This window comes from Protomyctophum parallelum (genome assembly GCF_964188405.1).
Source record: "Protomyctophum parallelum genome assembly, chromosome: 12".
Classification (NCBI taxonomy): domain Eukaryota; kingdom Metazoa; phylum Chordata; class Actinopteri; order Myctophiformes; family Myctophidae; genus Protomyctophum; species Protomyctophum parallelum.
The window spans coordinates 16,383,178-16,404,874 of record NC_139712.1 but is presented as its reverse complement, the minus strand read 5'-3'; the positions used below and the strand labels follow the sequence as shown (position 1 = coordinate 16,404,874).

The following is a 21,697-nucleotide window of genomic DNA, read 5'->3' as shown; positions in this document are numbered from 1 at the left end:
TTCTCTGTCCTTTGCGGCTGCCATTGTCACCTTTTTTTTTTTTTAAGATTATTTTTAGGCAGGTGTTACTGTATTAGCAACGGGAGACGGGAAGTAGAGGGAAAAGGAAAGATATTCAACACAGGTCCCAGTAATCTCTCCAAATTTTCCAGGGAAGATTATAGAGGTAAGACAGCTCCCCTCTCTGCAGTCTATTTATGAGCAGGCTACACTAAGACAAGCTCATGTTCTGCATGAGGATTATTTATGAATGCACTCTCGTAGAAGGTGCAGGGTACCCAGCTTAAATAGATTTGAATACTCTGTTGTACCATAGCTCACGATGCAAAGCGTTCTCAAACCTTATAGCCTGTGACCCAAAAGAGAAATTAGATGTTTGCCCGGAATCCAAACTAGTGAAAATAGCAGATCTACAAGCTCACAATGCGGCATGTTGTATAGAGGTTGTACCTGTGCACTGTGGCATGTTGTATAGAGGTTGTACCTGTGCACTGTGGCATGTTGTATAGAGGTTGTACCTGTGCACTGTGGCATGTTGTATAGAGGTTGTACCTGTGCACTGTGGCATGTTGTATAGAGGTTGTACCTGTGCACTGTGGCATGTTGTATAGAGGTTGTACCTGTGCACTGTGGCATGTTGTATAGAGGTTCTACCTGTGCACTGTGGCATGTTGTATAGAGGTTGTACCTGTGCACTGTGGCATGTTGTATAGAGGTTGTACCTGTGCACTGTGGCATGTTGTATAGAGGTTGTACCTGTGCACTGTGGCATGTTGTATAGAGGTTGTACCTGTGCACTGTGGCATGTTGTATAGAGGTTGTACCTGTGCACTGTGGCATGTTGTATAGAGGTTGTACCTGTGCACTGTGGCATGTTGTATAGAGGTTGTACCTGTGCACTGTGGCATGTTGCAGACCCTCTCCTGGTGGGAGGAGCCAGAGCAGGGGGGCTTGACACAGCGGCGGTGGCGTGACTTCAGGGCGGGGCGGAGGGCGTCGCTGCAGGTCCTGGTGCAAGGGCTCCATGACGACCAGGGAGAGAACCCTGCATCCTCATCTGTACACGAGAGACGAGACGGAGGGAGGATGAGACAGACTAATACCTAGCCTGACACTCTTTCATTTCGTTTCACGTCATTATTCAGACTGAAAGCCCTGTTGAGTGACGAGGCTGATGGCCATTCATCTGCATTTTTGATCGAGACTGATGCAGCCGTAAGGAGCGGCATCACCAGGCCTGAATCGCCAGGACATTCTTTTTTAATGTTAGCGATTCAGGGCTGGAGACAGGCTAACAAAAACCTAAAATGTTAACTTAAGTAAATGTACTTAGTTACTTTCCACCACTGGCCAGATATGACAGAAAGCTGTAAGGTGACTGACAGCAGTGGGAGGATGAAAGAGGAGTGGTATCTTACCAGGCGTTGTAGGCTCGTCCGTGGGAGCGACGATCACTGCCAGCAGCAAGAAGCAAAAACACATTAGATATGATACATAGGGGTCGATTTAGGACTTCTATGTTACTTACTTCTATATTACTAATCTAATTACAGTATTATGATCTGGGGGCGTGTAGTATGTCATATTGCAATTTTGGGCATGTTAAGAAGCGCTTTTGACACCCCGCGGAGTGCGCAAAACGGCCTTGAATTAGTCATGGGTGTGTTTAAGGCGTGTTTGAGACGTACCCAATCAACATGTCCGTACTATTCTCTTTACCAGTCAGCTGATGTCACATACGGAATGCGCACTTTGGGGGTCGTGGTATGACATTTCTTCAGGCTGGCACCATAGAAGACATGACATGCCTTTGTCACATTTGGGTTAATTATTCCTATTGCACTGCATGCTGTCACCTTTATGCCTCAAAAGAACAGACCCACCTTTCAGATCGGAATGGAATTGCGAGTAGATAGCAGCATATTGGCAAATTGCCAATCCATGCGTAATTAATTAATTCGATAACGATAGAACCATGTACCATACAGCGAATGAAAGCAAGATTCATAAGGAATATGGAGATTTTTACATTTAATAAAACGGTTGAGAAATGAGAGAACCATGAGTGTTTATAGGCTAATATCAACGTTTTTTTATGAAAGACCAAACGGGCTGTGAACTTGAAGAGCTCAATCACCATCCCGACACGGAAGAAATATAGCCTAGTGCATGCATGTATATGCACTGTTGCACTTGCACACAGTAGCCTACACACGCTCTTTATTTGTTTCTATTGAAAAACACCAGTAAAATAACGTTTATTATATTTTATTTCATTCAAGTCACGACGAAGGAATGAGTTGAATGCGTGCTGCGTAATGCTGTGGCCCCGATGGTATGGTCTTCGCTGAGTTCGTTCGTAGCATTTTATTGAAGAAGACTTGAATCGGGTGTGATACAGCATATGAAAGCACATTTCCCACGGATTATGGAGATGTTTTTATTTATTTTTAAGGTTGAGAAATGAAAGAATTATGGCCGTTTCTAATCTCAACATTTTTTTTAAAATGACGCAAAACTGCCATGTCTCATAGAAACAAGTAAATAGGTCTATAAAAATAAGCGCATATAACAGGGGTCTGTAACCTATTTTAAATGAAGTGCCATGTTTTTATTTTCTAAATAGTGAGTCTGCCATATCCAGATTAATTTGAATGACACCACATTAAAATAAAAAAACATATTTTGATTGTCCACAAATATAAAGTTCTTCCTTCTTTTTAAATATGTTCTTGCACATTGTTATAATGATCATTATATATCCCCCTGCAGTCAGAGTTCATAGTTTTAATGAATGAATGTGATGCATTGTGAGCTGGTATAGATCTGCTATTTTCAAAAGTAATCTTTTTATTTAATTTTTGGATTAGCTGTCCTTAGTTGGGCAAATGCATTCATCTGGGGATCCTTGACATGGGAATGTGCTGTGTGACGATCACTGGTTTAAACAACATTAGGAGAAAAGCCCAAATAACCACTTTAGAAACAAGAAAAGCAACCACACAAAGCAACTTTACAGAAAAATAAGCCGCTTATAATAAACAGACATGGCAACACTCTACCAGCCTTCCAGAGCCGCTCAAGTGTCAAATCAAACAGTGCTTTTTGCGTTTATGAGGTGGTCAGACCCACGTCTAATCGTTATGCGCTGAGTGTCTTTAGGTCAAGGGGCTTAATAGCAAATTGCGCAAAGCGAGAATAATTAACATATGGACACTCCCACAATGCTAAAATATTCAGGGACGCGGTATGCCAAATGTGTGTGCGTTCAACACGGGCCGAGTGCGTTCAACACGGGCCGATATGCCTTTCATAATACGAATGTGCGCAGAGCGAGGCCAATTTATGTATCACGACCTGGTAAACTGCACCTTCAAAATCGACCTGATAGTTTCTAAGGTCTGCAGTACTTAAAGTGAAATGTATCATCTCGGCCACACGGTTAACCTGATTTACAATATTTCACAGAAGCAGCTAATTACATTTAAATTAAAAATATCTGTGTATGCTTGCAGTGTTAGCAAGAGATACGTGTTTTAGTGCCAGTTCCCAGCCATTGAATGTCATTGCAATTTATAATTCCGGCATTTAGCCGACACTTTTATCCAGAGTGATATACAACTAAGTGCAAGATTTGAATAAGCAGAGTAAGCACGAAGTAATAAACAAGGTAAATAAAAAAAATAAGTAGAGTGAAGAGAAATGAATGTACGGCATTTTAATCGGGTGTTCAATCCCTTACTTGTATTAGATTGATAAAATCTAAAATGAATAAACCTTTAATGTTATTTACTGTCCCGGCTATATGTGGCGCACACCACACACATATCCAAGTATGTGCACGCACGCACGCACACACGCACGCACGCACGCACACACACACACACACACACACACACACACACACACACACACACACACACACCTGGACAGTCAGGGGTCTGACAGTAGGTGGTTTCCTGTCGCTGTCCCAGGCAGTCCCTCCCTCCGTGGGCGGGGGCCGGCCGGCTGCAGCCCCGTGATCGTGTTTTCACGCCCAGACCTCCACAGGACAGGGAGCAGGACCCCCAGGGGCCCCAGGAGGACAGGCCTCCGTCCACTGGACAGTTCTCCAAGGAACAGTTCCATCTGCCATGCTCACACCAACTAGAGATTGGGAGGATGGGAGATGGTTGGTCTTTTATCTCCTGCATCAGCATCATCATCATCATCTTTATTATTATTATTGTTGACAGAATTGGCATTGGGTGAGATGTCTACCGACATCAGCTTCTTATTGGGGCTGCAACTATTGATTCCTTCTTAACCAATATTCTATCGATTGCTTTAGATTAATAGAATAATCAAAAGGCAAATTTCTTAAACAAATGTCTTATTTATACTAGACAGCCTACACGGGAACGATTCAAGTTGTAAATGCATGCCCCACGAGGTTATACAACCGGGTTGCACCCGTCTGTCTGTCTGTGTTCCATTTATGCCCCTACAGTATATATGGAGTTCCGTGTCAGGTATGCCCAAATATGGAGTACTCTGACGTCATATTGATCACGTGACATTGTTGACCAGTGTTGGGTGTATAACGGTGTTATATAACGGGAATACTTTTTTGGGTAATGGGGTAACTTAACGAGTTAGTTTTGCAATTTAGTAGTTAGTTACTTAGATCCGTTTCCAAAAAAGTTAGCCCGTTACTATTCTGTGTCCCTGTTAATTTTGTTGGCAAGATTAAAATAAAATAAAGCCCCAACTCCCACAAGTCTTATTCCTCCTTCCTTCTGTGTGATTTTGCTCCCTACGCATCCTGAAGCGGTATGAATTCTCTGGTTAGTTTATATTCAATTAAATCGATTACAACACCTATTTAGTAACCACGCCTGCGAGCTGTGCTAACGGTGCTATTTTTAAACGTGTTGAAGGTAAATACAGCGGTTAAACAATTTTGGGCGGGAACCCCTTTTGGTGTTAGCATTATGTTATGCTTTAGCTATTGAAAAATAGCAGATCTACAAGCTTTTTTTTCGAAAATAAAAAGCAGGTAAATACAGCGGTTAATTGTCGTTGTCTTCTCACCAGGAGCTGCAGTCGTGGACCAGTGAGTCTCCAGACTGGAGCTCTGCTCCCTCTGAGATGTTCTGACGACGCAGAGACGAGACAGGTGTGATGGACACGCCCTGCAGAGAGGTCAGGAACGCTCTGTCCACCAGACATGGGCATTCCTAATACACACACACACACACACACACACACCACACACCACACACACCACACACACACACACACACACACACACACACACACACACACACACACACACACACACACACACACACACACACACACACACACACGTTGTTTTAAATGCAGCAATTTCAACAATGCAGTAATAGAGACAGGCTTCAGCTTCAGTCAGTTTCTTTAGAAGAGGCACTCAGCAATGAACAAAGATCAGTAAAGACGTTCTGAGGAACTTCACTTAAAAGCACAAACCATGAGAAAGAGAGACACACACACACACACACATGCGCGCACACACGCATGCACAATAGTCTTTGTTGTACATCAAATAGCGAAAATAGCAGTGACTGCAGTTGTGAGTCAGTTAGCCAAGGAGCCAATTAAAATGTGACCGTCCCTGTGGCATCTGCAAATGGTAAATGGTAAATGGTGCATTTATATAGCGCCTTTATCCAAGGCGCTTTACAGAGATTGTGCATTACATTCACCCATTCACACACCGATGGCAGCGGAAACCATGCAAGGCACCAACTAGCACATCGGGAGCAATTAGGGGTTCAGTGTCTTGCTCAAGGACACTTCGACAGTAACTCTGGGGGAGCCCGGGTTCGAACTGGCAACCTTACGGTTACCATCCAGGCACTCTACCCCTGAGCCACCGCCGCCCCAGAGCCGATGCATCGGCAGAGCCGATGCAGAGCCGATGCATCCCTCCAAGTTTTATACTGTAGGATTGATGTTGCTCGGGTTACGGCCCGGGAAAGATGATTCTTGGAACCGGCTCTTTGCAAGTCAAGTGGCAGAATACTGTTCAGTACGCCTTTAAAATACTCCACATTTTAGACGCACAATCCATACCTAAGAAGTATAGGTCAATGTGTGTTATTGGGGGTTCTTGGCTTGCCATTGGTGGGCTTGACCCATGCTGAGTATGAGTATTTTAGCCTATAGTACAGTATCTGTTCCCGGCCCGGCCCGCAGCTCTGGGCTTCTAGATGATCCAGGGTCAGAACCCACCTGTAGACAGAGTCCATTGTGCTGGTAGGTTTGCAGGGGACAGTGGCAGCCCTCCTCACAGCCGTCTGAGTAGCAGGCCTCCCTGCCGCTGACCTGGGAACAGCTGAACGGACAGCCCTCGCCGCGCTCGCACTCTCTGTACAGCCTGCCTGGGGGACAGCCCACCTCTGCAACACCACGGACAGACATGTCACAAGACAGATAGTAGCGCCGTAAGGAATCAGATTAGTGTCATTATTATGAATAGGGCCGACTATGTCTTTTTTCATTTCTATCTATTTAACGCCGGCGTTACCCCAGACGGCCCCAGACGCCTCCACATTGAGATAAATCAACGTGTGAGTTGGCAGAATAAGAGGGTCGCAACCGTATTTCACGGGCCGCTCATTGGCCGTGACTAATGACGCAAATGACAGTATGAGATGAAAGCAGTCGGAGCGATGAGGAAAGCGTTAGTGAAGAGGAACAGCTAGGGGGATGGAGATGAGCAACTAATATATTATATATATATAGTAATATATGAAGCATTGAAAATGTTGAAGAAATATTGAAGAAATATTGAAAGAAAGAAATACTGAAAGAATACTGAGATAAAGAAATACTGAAAGAAATACTGAAAGAAATACTGAAAGAAAGAAAGAAATAAAGAAAGAAAGAAAGAAAGAAAGAAAGAGTGAATAGATGTGTACTGAAAATGGCTGAGTGAGTACAGTACAGTATGTACAGTAGGTGTAGACTCACCGAGGCAGACCTGGCTGTTACAGGTCTTACTCTGCCTGCTGAGGCCACCGCAGGGGGCAGCGCTGCAGACACGAGAGCGGAACTGCACTCCCCCGCCACAGGTGACCGAACACACAGACCACTGTGACCAGGACCCCCACGGACCTGCCGAGTCTGACAGGAGAAACACACACACACACACACGTTACAGAACACACAGACCACTGTGACCAGGACCCCCACGGACCTGCCGAGTCTGACAGGAGAAACACACACACGTTTGGATGAGCCCGCTGTCAATGTGAACAACAAGTGACCTACGTATATATGGCATTGGCTCTCAAAGTGGGGTCCAGGGACTCCTAGGGGTATGTTGAGGGAGTTCCAGGGGGTTAGTGGTGCATTCAATTAATCGATATGGCAATATATCAATGAATCGATCGAGAGGCTGCTGTATCGATATGGCAATAAACGGCATGAATTATCTGGGTGACAATGCACTCCCTTCCCAGACTCAGACCCCTTGTTAGGATGTTTAGACATTTTATTTTAATTTAAGTTTAAGTGTTTAATTGTATTTATGCAACGTACCGTAGTCAATATTTTGAATAAACGTATAATCAATATATATCGATATATCAATATATATCGTATCATGGCCTCTGTATCGTGATATCTATCATGAGATTGCAAGCAATATCCACCACTACAGGGGGTCCTCAGCTAAATGATAGTTAGGAACCAAATGGACCCTTATGTAACTCTGAGACTGAGAGTGTACAAATGGAACCAAATTTGGTTCCATTTGTACACTCTCAGAGTTAAATTAACAGTACAATTTACAATATAAATTGGAGCCACCCATCGACTTCTCTAATATACGGCAACCTTCCCCGTGTTTCCTCACTAGTCCGATCCAGAAGAACACAGTTTACTGGCCACTGCTACAGAGCTGATCATGAGGTTATATCTTCCCTTCTTCTCTGGAGTCCTGCCTCAAAGCAGTCCAGAGGTAGAAAACTGTCATTCCCTGATGTCATCGCTAGGGACACATGCATCAGTAGGCAGTGAAGGACCAGGAAGTCTGGCATGGCATTGTGAAATCCATGATCTTGACCGCGGTCGAGAAATGATGATGATGGGAGTAGAATGTTTCCGTTATGCTTTATTTGCTTTACTCTCTATTCTGTTGACTCGTCTACATGCGCACCACGTCTTTGGCGCATAATTAATGTGATGGTGATCGCTCATTATTTCCACAGTTGACCTCTCCCTTAATGAGGGCCAATTAGTGTCACTCCACACATTCATTGCTTGGGTTCAGGTCAGGCCTGGATTAAAATACACGGTTGGAAAATACAGAGACTTATCAAAGACTTGATGTTTCTGCATTAGCTGGGTAGGCAGTGTGTGTGTACGGTGAAAGTCCAGCGTACCTGTGCAGGTGTGTGCGTTGCAGACTTTCTGCTGTTCGGCTGCGCCCAGGCAGCCCCGCCCCCCGCTCTGAGGGGCGGGGTTGTCACACTGACGCTTCCTGAAGTGGACTCCGCCTCCGCACGGACGCGAACACTCTGTCCAGCCAGCCCATTGGCTCCAGCCGCCGTCGACGTGGCAGCCGGGGACCGACTGACACTGCAAAACCCCGGCCTCACATGTGCTGGAAGAGGAGGAGGAGGAGGAGGAGGAGGAGGAGGAGGAGAAGGAGAAGAAGAACACACAAAACATGGTAAAGACAAATGAAGACACCACTATCTGAAAAATTACCTCAACTATCAACGCCCAAATAGTATGTCAGTATGCAGGCCATCAATGTTATTATGACCTGAGATCAGATTCTGAAAATGACAGTTTTCTGAAAAAGCTGTTTCTATGTCAGTCATTCTTCGATTTTTCAAAAATAGCAGACCTACAAGCTCGTAGCGCGAAAATATTTGTTCCAGTGATTTAACAAAACCCGTGAAGATAGTGCAAAATGCCCCCCCCCTAATAACTGGCAAAAAAAGGTTCCATTGATTCAAGGTCGATATAATCGATTGATTGACACGAGTCACACGACGGCCATATGGCTACCGCGTTAAGTGGTCTGATGGGTGGGCCGCGAACTCTTTCGAGATTTCCAAGTGGACCCTGATCCGACCTATGCTTATAGGTCTGTAACTGTACACTGTCTGTAACTCTGACAGTGTACGAATGGAACCCGAATGGTCCTTGTTTTACCATTTGCGGTGCGATTTTAGTGTCCCATGTGTGGTTTAGTGTACCGTACCAGTTTTTACAGTCGGTAACGATGCTGTCTCCTGGGTCTGCGTACTGCCAGTCAATCCCTCCAGGCCACATCCAGGATGCATTGTTGAAGCTTAGACCATCTTCAGACAGAGATACAAGTCAGAGAGAAGGAAGAAGAAAGAATACATTTACTGTTAGATGTTGTGCTAAAATATTGTCATGTCAATTTACTGTAACTTTTATTTAGAACGCAGATAAGGGTAATCTAATTCAGTGTTTATAAAAGTGGGTTTCCGGGGTCTCCCAGGGGCCCTTGAAGGGGTTCCCCAGAATGATTGATGGACCCGTACAGGTCTGTAACTCTGACGTGTACAAATGGATCCAGTTGGTTTCATTTGTACACTGTCAAGAGTTTTGGCAGGCCACAGACAAATGCATAACAAACTGGGGGTCCTAAATTAGAAAGGTCTGAGAACCCTAATTGGCATCAGTCAAGCTAACATGTAAATAAATAGAGTATTTTTGACCTCTTTTCAGCCAGACAGGATAAAGGAATAAGGTATAATTTACCATTGGCGGTGCTGTTGTGGTACTTGCAGCGACACTCCTCTCTGGCCACACACACACCGTCCTGCAGAACCGTGTCACCCGGGCAACCGCAGGTCCGCTCGCACCCCGGAGGGTCCAGGCACTCCGTGTCGCCATGGAGATCCGAACACGAGCGTGGACAGGGTTTCCCACAAGACCAATCTTCCTGTCCGCCGCCGCAGTCTGCAGAGCACAGGGTGAAGTTGACTTATACAGCTGAATAAATTGAACAGCGAAAATGTTCTTTTATTATTAGATTTTGGGAGGTGTGGGACCTTATGCGAGGACCTTATGCCCAAGGCTTTCTCGGTCCTGTCTAAATACAACTGCCCAGTAATGAGCTGACCTGAGCAGGTGGTGACGTTGTCATGGCAGCCGCGGCTCTGTGTGCTTTCCCCGTGACAGGGAAGACCTCCGAAGCGAGCGGGGGGGCTGTTACAGTGCCGGACGCGCCTGGACGAGCCCTCGCACGCCTCGCAGTCTGACCACGGCGACCACACGCTCCATGAGCCGTGAACTACAGACAGAGAGCGATGAAGAGAGACAGAGACACCGACAGTGACATACGATGAGATAATGAATTATGAAACACAGAACTTGTGTAAGAGTGACACGGCAGAGCAGATGAACCAAGCAGGTAGTAAAGAGGAAACAGCAGGATAAATAAATGAGTTAGTCACAAAAGTCGGGCAGATCCATCTTGATCACATGACAGAGATAATGTGTACCGATTTGCTTTCAACCTGGCGGAGACAATGAAGCAACAGAGAGGCAGAAGACAGACAGATACCAGAAAAGAAAGGATCCAGTGCAATGATAATAGATATCCTGGCTGTCGCAGCACGGAGAAAAGCCCTGTAAAACCAGCTGTGGATACAGATACTACACTCTGCCCCAACATGTGGCACTCATGTACACAAACACACTCAAAGTACCACAATGGGAATAAGCTATCTAGTTATTTCCGTGCCTTATCCTTGTACAAATATGCACTGTAAATATAAACCAAGTCAATGGCATGGGTTATAAGAGGCGTGTGGGTTTTGCCTACCAGGACAGAATGAGATGACAGGACAGGGCTGTCTCTGGATCTGAACCCCGACTCCGTTGTGGATCTCGTGCTCTCCTGGACAGGCCGGACCTCCGGCCCTGGGCTCAGGACATCCACAGCTCCTGTAGCGAGACACGGACTCCGCTCCACATGTCCTGGAGCAGGGCGTCCAGTCTGACCACTCACACCAGTCACCTGGCACTGGAGATGGTGGGGTACACGGCACACGAGGAGATGGTGGATGAGACAGAATGCTCATATTGTTATTACCATTTATTGAGTGACAGAAATACACATAGCTACAAGTGGATGGAGGCAGTCATGGAAATGAAAGACAAATTCCACTCAAACACATGATGGAAAACGTCCAAACTAATTTAGCTACAAGCGGATAGAGAGCGAGAATTGTCTCTTTGATGTAACGGACAAAGTGCACTCAAAAACCATCTGTTGTGTTATTCTATGTTGAAGTACTGTACCAATGAAAATTTAGCCATTTAGGTTTTGTCAAGCTATCCAGCTAAAGTACAGGGTGACAACAACAACTAAGAACTATGCTTCTTTAAAAAATGTAATAGAATGATGTGGTACCTCCCCCTTCAGGGCGTGGTTCTGATTATAATGAAACATACCGGTAAACAAAAAACCCTCAAAGCTCTTCACGGGTTCTGGAAACGTTAAAGATGGAGTGCCGTGATTGTTTTCTTTTTCTGTTTTGTATGTAACATTACTCTAATAAACCTCCAGGTGTGGTTAGAATATTGAAATATATCGTCCCTGTGTATTTTTGGTTTACTCTCTGAAAGCTGAAAGCCTTTGAGTCAAAAGGCCCAATCGAAATACACCACGTTAGTGACATCACAATATAATCCCCTCCCCTAACCCCTCCCCCTTTATCATACAACAACAGCGGTGTGTGTGTGTGTGTGTGTGTGTGTGTGTGGACTCACGTGGACAGATCTCACTGGTGCAGTTGAGCCTTCCACCCTCACAGGTACTGAAACAAACAATTTAATAAAATATTATTGCAGTTATTTTCCCCTCATAGCTTTCTATACTTTTCCTTTTGATCCCACATTCTTTCAATGCTTACAGTGTGTAGTGTACACATGCAAAAGTGTAATGTATTGGTGGACTTTACAGGTGTGCGTGTGTGTGTATGTGTATGTGTGTATGTGTATGTGTATGTGTATGTGTATGTGTATGTGTATGTGTATGTGTATGTGTATGTGTATGTGTATGTGTATGTGTGTGTGTGTGTGTGTGTGTGTGTGTGTGTGTGCGTGCGTGCGTGCGTGCGCATGCTTATGTGCGTGTGTGCGTGTGCATGCCTATGTGCGTGCGCGCCCATGCATATGTGCGTGCGTGCGTGTAATCCTGACCAGTTGTTGCATGTGTCGGGGGCCGCGGTGGTCTCTCCTGGCTCCAGTCTGAGTCCAGAGGTGAGGTCCAGACAGGGACAGTGGTCTCTCTCCACACACAGCGTCCCGTTGGCTGACAGGACCTTGCCCTCCGTGCAGTAACAGCCCGCCTCACAACGCCACTCACAGTGCTGCATGGGACGGATGGGGACACAGTCATACCGTGCACCACATCTACTTCATCCTTTAACCCATTCTGACCTGAGATCAGATTCATACGAGGTTTCCGCCGGACAAACACTGGGTCTGATGAACCCATTCTGACCTGAGATCAGATTCTAAAAATGTCAGTTGCTCTTCGATTTTTCAAAAATAGCAGACCTACAAGCTCGTATCGCGCCACTCGGTGGCGCGATATGAGCTTGTAGATCTGCTATTTTTAAATAGCTAAAGCACGACATGATGCTGACACCAAAATGGGTGCCCAGTCAGAATGGGTTAAACCCACTGGGTCCAAACAGTGGGTTCGGGAGACATTTGTATGGGTCCCTTTTTTGGGGGGTTTCCAACGTTTTGATTTGAATTATTATTATTTCAAGTAGAGAAAAAAAAAGAGAGAAAAAAACAAACAACCGAAACGTTGCTCAATAAATCTAAACTCAAGTGTAGACATTGTGCAGGATTATTTTTTCTCTACTTCTCAGTTCCAGTTATCCAACGCACCTGTCCATTGTGTGCAGAAGGACTTTTTCTTATAATTATTATTACTAGCCCTTACCCGAGATATCCCCCGGGGGGTACTGCGCCCGGGTGCGTTTTCGCATTTTTAATTCACCAATACATTCATTATTAATCATTAATGTGTCAAATCGAAAAAGGGGCTTTGTGAAGACCTCCATATTATTATGGTCAATGCCTGTGTGAAAAGTGGGAGTGATTGGTGCAGGCAGTGAGGAGCTACGGCAGTCACAGTGACACACAGACAGACTGACACACAGACATTGATTGAATTATAGTATGATTTCCCCCCCCCCCCCCAGAAAGGTAAAGTAACAGCTTTGGAGATTCCGACAGAGACGCTACAGAAGGTTGTAATGGTACTACTACTCACTGCCAGGTCATCACAGGAGCGAGGACAGGAGGGTCCACAGCTGCTGAACACGGTCCCTGGGACCTGGGAGCACGGGGGCACTGAAACACACACAGAGAACATAGCATGTCACTAGCAGGGGTGGTACAGCTAGGAGAGCAACACAGACTTGTCAAAATGTCAGTTCTACTCCCCCCTGTCAGGTGTAAAGGAGCAACTTGGACACTCAGGCATGAAGGAAGCATGAGTTCAAGTCCGTTGCTCTCCCCATGTCCTCCATATATGGGGACAAGGTTGGGTGTGTAGAGCCCAGGATCACATTAGATAATTGACACAGGGGTGAAAAATGGGTTACAAAATCGTGGGATAAAGATTATACAAAAAAAAAAAGTCAAAAGAAGTTCTGTAGCCATCCTTACTATATACAACTGAGTACAGGCACGCACTTACGCTCATGGTGCCTCATGGCGCAGTCACGCACTTACGCTCACGGCGCCAATACAACAGACGTAACACCACGCTGCTGGCGCCGTCAACGTCAACAGCGTACCTTGCTGCTCAGAATCAGAATGGTCCCGCCCCACACCACACTTCCACCGCCAGCGTCTCTCTGCCTTAACTTCTGACCAGCCTTCTCGCATCTGAACACTCATTCATACATTCATTCACTCAGTCTTTGCATACCTGGGCAGTGGTCGGTGTTACAGGCTACGACCTCAGTCCCCAGGCCTTCGCAGTAATTCCCGTCCCCTTCTGGAATGGGACGGTCACACTCTCTCCTACGGCTCCGGACGCCTCCGCCACACGACTTGGTGCAGTCTGTCCAGTTGGTCCACTGTCCCCAGTCCCCGTCACCTGGAGGACAGACAAGACGACATGACGCTCACCAGCTGCTTGATGGCTTCAGTTCTAATGTTGATTTTCTATGGCCAATATTGTATTGTATATGTTTTATCCTTGCTTCTGGTCAGACTTAAATATGATATGCATTTTAACTTTTACAAATGCATTAGCCATTTTAATAAAGGCTTTTCACCTTCTCATACAAGAGTGCCTTGGTCTCGTCTTTGTTTGCATGATATGCATTGATTTCCTTTTGGGAAATATAGACTGATAGACTCATCATTCAAATTTTGAATAATACGTGTGTGTGTGTGTGTGTGTGTGTGTGTCACTCACGGTCACAGGGGACAGACACACAGATTTGATCCTGGCGGTGGGACCCCGGGCAGGGCAGGCCCGGAGCAGCCGAGTTGGGACAGAAGCGGTACCGAGACCGGAGACCCGCTCCGCACGACACCGAACACTGGCCCCACGGAGTCCACAGTGACCACTGTCCCTCCACTGGTGTGGGGGGAGGGGTTGAAGAACAGAGATAGAGTATTAATAATATATCGTCAGTTAGTGAGACACACCTTGTAGAACATTGTGACAGGGATAGTAGTAGCATTGTGACAGTTGTCGATGCATCAGTTTCTCTTACCGTTACAGTTGAGTTGAGTACAGTTGGTCAGCTTGCCGCCTTCACAGGTACTGTAAATAATAATGACAGGGGCGGTAAACATCATCACGTTTACCGTTTACACATGCACACATGCATGCAAGAGCTTTGGGCTAGAGAAAATAATGATAAATAAATAGGCTTAGCTTATACACTTCTCCTGCATAATATGATTATATCTTTCCGAGGGGCGCTATAGCTAGTGAGTACAGAAAAGTGAAGACGCAAATTGTGATTTGCCGGAATGACATTGTTGATGATTTGATTGGCTGAGCACGGAATGTGATGTATATGATATATGATTTTTTTTCTTTCTCTTTATACAGCTAAATAAAAACTAATAAAAAACTGTGCTTATAATCCAGATTAGCCTACACACAGCCTGCAAAAAAAAGATGTACTGGTGGGATTAAAAGTAGCAGTGGGTAAGTACAGCAGTACAGTATGTAATGTATGTACAGTTTTAATTACCAGTTGTTGCAGTCTATGGTGACTGTGGATCCAGGCTGGTACTGCTGCCCATCCACGTGGCACAGACACTCCCTTTCCAATACACACACACCATGCTGCGCACATGGAGACATGAAAGGTTAGTGCGTGAGCGAGCACGCATGTGTGTGTGTGTGTGTGTGTGTGTGTGTGCGTGAGTGTGCGTGTGATTGTAGATGGAATCAAGCTCAGCAGGTGAACAGTGACCCCTAGTGGTTGAATCATTGTATTTCCACAGTATAAAAGTACAAATAATTGCATGTAAATGATAGATAGTTAGTAACCAAATGAACCCTGAAGGCCATTTCAGGTGAGGGGCGATTAACACGCCTAGTAATTCATTTTCAAGGAGACCTGCATTTTTCTTCTGTATGCACGGAGAAGTTGAGCATCGACCACGCAAGCGTCTTTACGTGGGCGCAGTCGTGTGACATTGTCGCGCGCATGTTTCCTTTCTACGAACACGCATGTGAAGACATGTGAATCCCTTGACTCCTTCAAAACCGCTCTCAAAGGGCACCTGCAATTCGAAACTGGCCCCCGTTTAAAATCTGAATCCCCGGTTTGAGAAGCCGTGCTCTGCTCTGCTATACTGCATGTCTCGTCCACCAACCTGCAGGACGCTCCCATGTGGACACTGGCAGCCTGGGGTGCAGTTCCTCACGAGGTCCATGGAGATGTCAGAGCAGGACACTGGTCCCTTCACACACTGTGTCCACTGCTGCCCTGGAGGACACCTCCTGCCGTCACCTAGAGGAGCACACACACACAACACAGACAAGACGTCAGTGAACGACCACAACCTGCTGGAAAAACAAGCAGTGATGTAATGGATACACTTTATCCATTACTCAGTGTGGTCGATTATTTAGAACTCACATCAGAGCCTTTAAGAAATAATCAAGGTAGAGAGTGGACTGAAACATTGTCACTTTATTACAAAGACGGGTCTGTATACCCGCCCAGGGAGGAAGCACGGATGCAAGCCTCCCGAGCTCTTTACATCTCTATCTCTTATACACAATGACAGAGCAGAGAATACATTGGAGGTGTGGTCAGTGGTCAGTGGACATGGTCAAACATGTGTCTTATGTAAGAATAGGTCATCTGACAGACAACCAACAGGTGGAAGCCTTGCTTCCTATGTTTCCAAGGCAGTGTAGTATTCTCATCTTCAAAATCCTATTACATCAGTCATAATCCACTAACTATATGTGAACGCAGGCATTCCCATATATGCGACGTGACACGCTGTGAGCATGTAGATCTGCTATTTCGTCTGGAAAAAAAAGAAGGGGGGCTAGAAAGGACCCCTCGTCGAGAGTCCAGTAAATAAAGTAAATATGGGTTTCAAAGTTAAACGTTAAAACCAGTGCCCACCCATTCTATTCTGGAGTACATAGCTCTTAGCTACGGTAGCTAGAATCCTGTAACATAAATACAATGTAAAATCACTCAGTGGTACAGTAGACATCTTTAGTGACTCCTACCACATGGCTTTAGGTTACAGGCGCTGAATTGCTGAGCGGTGCCGTGGATTCGGAGTGGCCCGCGGGTTCGATTCCTGTAACCTCCTCCACACGTCACAGAGCACGCTGACCACGCACCCCATGGCTCCTTCACACCTACAAAGACACATCACAGCTCAATTAGCTGACTTGTAGTACTTACAGGTTATTTTTTGTATTTAATCTACAAAGGTTTGTGTTACAGTGGTCTAAAAAGATTTCTGATGGGACTGGAATGATATGCACAGTGCAGTGATCCAAGAGTTCCTGCAATTCTTTCAATTAAAGATTTGACCAAACTTTGACCAAAATCCCTTTCTTAACCCATTTTGGGCGGGAACCCTTTTTGGTGTTAGCAATGCATTATGTTATGCTTTAGCTATTGAAAAATAGCAGATCTACAAGCTCATAGTGCGCCACCGAGTGGCGCGCTACGAGCTTGTAGGTCTGCTATTTTTGAAAAATCGAAGAACGACTGACATAGAAACATAGCTTTTTCAGAAAACTGTCAGGATGTAGAAGACATTTGTAGAATCTGATCTCAGGTCAAAATGGTGATACTACAAACAACATTTGAGCCACATGATGGGCTCACTGCACTCAGGTCACAACACCACTGTGGCACAATGTTCCTTTATTGACCTGACAAGTGTCTCTAAAGGGTTCCACTCCCAAATTACATCTGTCAGTTTACAGATGTAAACAAAACCTGACAAAGTTATTTAAATTATTACTTCACAGTCATGATATAGTTGTTGGGGAAAGCTCTGTGAAAGCATATTTTCTTTTTATTATTTGCCAGGATGTATATATATTTTTTTAATCGATATCACCTTTAATGTTATTCACTGAATGCAGTAGTGTGCTTGATGTGTTTAGAACAGTGGTTGTCAACCAGTGGTCCGCGGACCACCAGTGGTTCTTGAGGGGGTTCCAGGTGGTCCCCAGCTAAATGGAGAGTTGGTAACCAAATGGATCCTTATATATTTTTAACTCTTGAGATAAAGAAGTAACCCTTGAGAGAGTAAAATTTTTGTTCTGTATCTGTATTACAAAAAGAAGTAAATAATTAACATTTTATTTATTTTGATAAGCGGTCTCCTGCAGCATGGAATTGTGGACAAAATCTTATTAAACGCTTTTGGGTCCGAGAGGCTAAATCTTATCAAATGGTGGTCCGTGGCTTAAATGCCAAACAAATAATGGACCTTGATATGAAAAGGGGCTGAAAACCAGCGTATTAGAAGGTTTCACGTCCTCTCTCACCATAGCAGGGTTCCAGGCTGCAGGTGTCGATGCCCACTCGCTCTCCCTTACAGGGTCGACCCCCAAACGCTACGGGGGGATTGGTTCCAGAACGATACCTCCTCCTCACACCCACGTCACATGATCGACTGCACGCGCTCCAATGGGTCCAACTGCTCCAACCGCAATCCACTGGGAAATATGCATGTAAATTCACAAAGAAACACACACACAGTCACACACACACACACACACACACACGAGAAAGTAAGACAGATAGAATGTGAGAGAGGCGCTGCAATTCCATTGTTCCATTACAGTGTTCCAAACAAATACCAAATGAATAATGGTCAATGTGGGATGCATTCACGCAGCTACTAACCCTCACAAGGAGCACTTCCACACTCCATTTCTCCATCAACACAGGTGCTGTTAACACAAGGAATGTATACGTTATTTTTTATTTGATGTTTTTTTCTCATTTGGCTCACTTGATAAATAACGCTACAGGAATGTGTTGTAAGTGTACTTTAGTGGATGCATTAAGGCTATGCCTATGGCCTATATTAGTTTAGTATCAACTCATTCACTGGCACGTCTTTTTTTTTACGTTACACTCTTCGCTAACATATATACATGTGAGTCACCATTTAACCCTCAGCCATATATATATGAGAACAGGAGATCACGTGGTTGCAAAAAATCCCATTTTACTGCAACTTTCAGAAATGTCTTTATCTCGGCTTCTGTGTCGCTCCTATTCCGTGTCGGCCAGAAAATTGTATTTTTAATGGACCCTAACGGTTGAGCGGTCGGTGAGGTACAAGCACTCAGACGTATCGGCAGTACCAGTTGTTGCACGCGTCGACGGGCAGAGTGGCCCCGGCTGGGTGCGTCTCTCCGTGGTGGTAGCACGGGCACTGTGCCAGGGACACGCAGCTGCTGTTGAGCAGATAGGAGCCCACGTCACAGTAGCAGCCGTCGTAGCACTTGGTGGCACACTGCACCTCCGTGGACGTCATGTCCAGACACATGCGGGGGCACGCGCCCCCGTGAGCCTGGCACTCCTCTATGGTCAGGTACACCATGCCCTCTGGACACACGCCTGAGACACGGGAGACAAGAGAGAGGGGGAGTTGTGAATTGGAATGAGTTAACTACTGTCTTAGTCCGTATAGCACTTTACAGACGTATGCAAGGCTAGACTTATGTAACTTAGATAGCATTTTATGTAGACATAGCACTCTATAGTGTATAGTCATGGTTTCATTGTGCAGATATTAGACTGTTAGTCGGATGTTAGGTCCTTAGCTTGCTTATGATGTGTAGGTCTTGCCGCTCTGGATTAAGAGCATCTGCTAAATGCCTAAATTGAAAACTGTACTGTAAATGTAATGGACAACGATGATATCTGGTCACTGACATGAACACGGCACACCCTCAGTCAGGTCCTCACCATTACATGAATCCATGCAATGCCATCTCTAGATTTAGTTTACATTATAAAATAGAGACAGAGGGTGCCATTTTGAAGATCCGTTTTACAATGGGGTAATACAGAAATTGCCCTCGCTCTGCGCACAATCGTATTATGAAAGGCATATCGGCCCGTGTTGAACGCACACACATATGGCATACGGCGTTCCTGAATATTTTAGCATTGTGGGAGTGTCCATATGTTAATTATTTTCGCTTTGCGCAATTTGCTAATAAGCCCCTTGACCTAAAAACACTCACAGCGCATAACGATTAGACGTGGGTCTGACCACCTCATAAACGCAAAAAGCACTGTTTGATTTTACACTTGAGCGGCTCTGGGAGGCTGCTGGAGTGTTGCCATTTCTGTTTATTATAAGCGGCTTCTTTTTCTGTAAAGTTGCTTGTAAATATTGGTAGTTGTAGCCTACTAGTTGTGGTTGCTTTTCTTGTTTCTAAAGTGGTTATTTGGGCTTTTCTCCTAATGTTGTTTAAACCAGTGATCCTCACACAGCACATTCCCATGTCAAGGATCCCCAGATGAATGCATTTGCCCAACTAAGGACGGCTAATCCAAAAATTAAATTAAGTTTTTCCAAGATTACTTTTGAAAATAGCAGATCTATACCAGCTCACAATGCATCACATTCATTCATTAAAACTATGAACTCTGACTGCAGGGGGATATATATAATGATCATTATAACAATGTGCGAGAACATATTTAAAAAGAAGAAGAACTTTATATTTGTGGACAATCAAAATATGTTTTTTTATTTTAATGTGGTGTCATTAAAATTAATCTGGATATGGCAGACTCACTATCTAGAAAATAAAAACATGGCACTTCATTTAAAATAGGTTACAGACCCCTGTTATATGCGCTTATTTTTATAGACCTATTTACTTGTTTCTATGAGACATGGCAACAGCCTCTTTTTGTCATTTTTTTGTAAAATGTTGAGATGTTGAGAACCTTAAAAATAAATAAAAACATCTCCATAATCCTTGGGAAGTTTGCTTTCATATGCTGTATCACACCCGATTCAAGTCTTCTTCAATAAAATGCTACGAGCGAAGACCATATACCATCGGGGCCACAGGCACAGCATTAAGCAGCAGCATTCAACTCATTCCTTCATCATGACTTGAATGAAATAAAATATAATAAACGTTATTTTACTGGTGTTTTTCAATAGAAACAAATTATTTTGAGGCATAAAGGTGACAGCATGCAGTGCAATAGGAATAATTAACCCAAATGTGACAAAGTCATGTCATGTCTTCTATGTTGCCAGCCTGAATAATACCACGATCCCCAAAGTGCGCATTCCGTATGTGACATCAGCTGACTGGTAAAGAGAATAGTACGGACATGTTGATTGGGTACGTCTCAAACACTCCTTAAACACACCCATGACTAATTCAAGGCCGTTTTGCGCAATCCACAGGGTGTCGAAAGCGCTTCTTAACATGCCCAAAATTGCAATATGACATACAACACGCCCCCAGCTCATAAAACTGTAATATTATATGTCATATTATATGAATTGCTTAATGGAGCCCAGAGTATCTCTTGTAGCAGTACCTGAGCAGGGATGGGAGTTGCAGTCTCGTGTCTGTATGTGTGGCCCGGGGCAGCTGATGCCCCCATGCTGTGCGGAGGGCGAATTGCAGAATCGCTCTCGAGTCTGGACACCAGAATCGCACTCAGACGAACACTGGGACCAGGTTGACCACTTAGACCACGCTCCGTTTACTGGAAGAATAGAACCACGTGAGATGAGATCATAATAGCACAATGTTGTATACATTCCCAGTTGTCCAACACAAGCAATCATACAATGTAATGGTCATACTGTTCAGGGAGGGAAGGATGTTGTGTTGTGGCTAGTGTGTGTGTGCATGCATAGTACCTGGACAGTGTACGGTATTGCAAGGTTCTTGCTCCTCGCTCTCTCCATCACAGGCAGGGTGAGTGTGTGTGTGGTTGCCATCGGAGTACACGTGCTGAGCGTGTGTGACGTTGTTGTTGCTGCTACAGACGCGGTAGCGTCGTCTGAGTCCCACGTCGTCCACGTCGTGGAAGCACGTCTTACTGCACTCAGACCAGGACGTCCACCTGCTCCACGCGCCACCTGGACGCACTGACATAAACAACAGTACATAAACATCTGGACGCACTGA

General features: G+C 45.0%; 1 protein-coding gene across 1 annotated transcript in view; it reads right to left on the bottom strand.

Moving 5' to 3' along the window:
* Positions 1 to 21,697, bottom strand: part of sspo (SCO-spondin) — a gene marked incomplete at both ends in the record, with an annotated part of 108,249 nt that overhangs the window by 45,026 nt on the left and 41,526 nt on the right. The window contains 25 exons of the mRNA XM_083777654.1: positions 893 to 1,057; positions 1,419 to 1,454; positions 3,926 to 4,146; positions 5,074 to 5,219; positions 6,256 to 6,422; positions 6,997 to 7,149; positions 8,412 to 8,632; positions 9,242 to 9,341; positions 9,772 to 9,972; positions 10,136 to 10,306; positions 10,841 to 11,041; positions 11,791 to 11,837; positions 12,223 to 12,392; positions 13,313 to 13,392; positions 13,976 to 14,146; positions 14,471 to 14,635; positions 14,775 to 14,824; positions 15,264 to 15,358; positions 15,895 to 16,031; positions 16,772 to 16,906; positions 18,056 to 18,226; positions 18,417 to 18,463; positions 18,884 to 19,139; positions 21,099 to 21,269; positions 21,427 to 21,657. Coding sequence (XP_083633780.1) covers positions 893 to 1,057; positions 1,419 to 1,454; positions 3,926 to 4,146; positions 5,074 to 5,219; positions 6,256 to 6,422; positions 6,997 to 7,149; positions 8,412 to 8,632; positions 9,242 to 9,341; positions 9,772 to 9,972; positions 10,136 to 10,306; positions 10,841 to 11,041; positions 11,791 to 11,837; positions 12,223 to 12,392; positions 13,313 to 13,392; positions 13,976 to 14,146; positions 14,471 to 14,635; positions 14,775 to 14,824; positions 15,264 to 15,358; positions 15,895 to 16,031; positions 16,772 to 16,906; positions 18,056 to 18,226; positions 18,417 to 18,463; positions 18,884 to 19,139; positions 21,099 to 21,269; positions 21,427 to 21,657 — 3,708 coding nt within the window. The remainder of the gene's footprint in view (positions 1 to 892; positions 1,058 to 1,418; positions 1,455 to 3,925; positions 4,147 to 5,073; positions 5,220 to 6,255; positions 6,423 to 6,996; positions 7,150 to 8,411; positions 8,633 to 9,241; positions 9,342 to 9,771; positions 9,973 to 10,135; positions 10,307 to 10,840; positions 11,042 to 11,790; positions 11,838 to 12,222; positions 12,393 to 13,312; positions 13,393 to 13,975; positions 14,147 to 14,470; positions 14,636 to 14,774; positions 14,825 to 15,263; positions 15,359 to 15,894; positions 16,032 to 16,771; positions 16,907 to 18,055; positions 18,227 to 18,416; positions 18,464 to 18,883; positions 19,140 to 21,098; positions 21,270 to 21,426; positions 21,658 to 21,697) is intronic.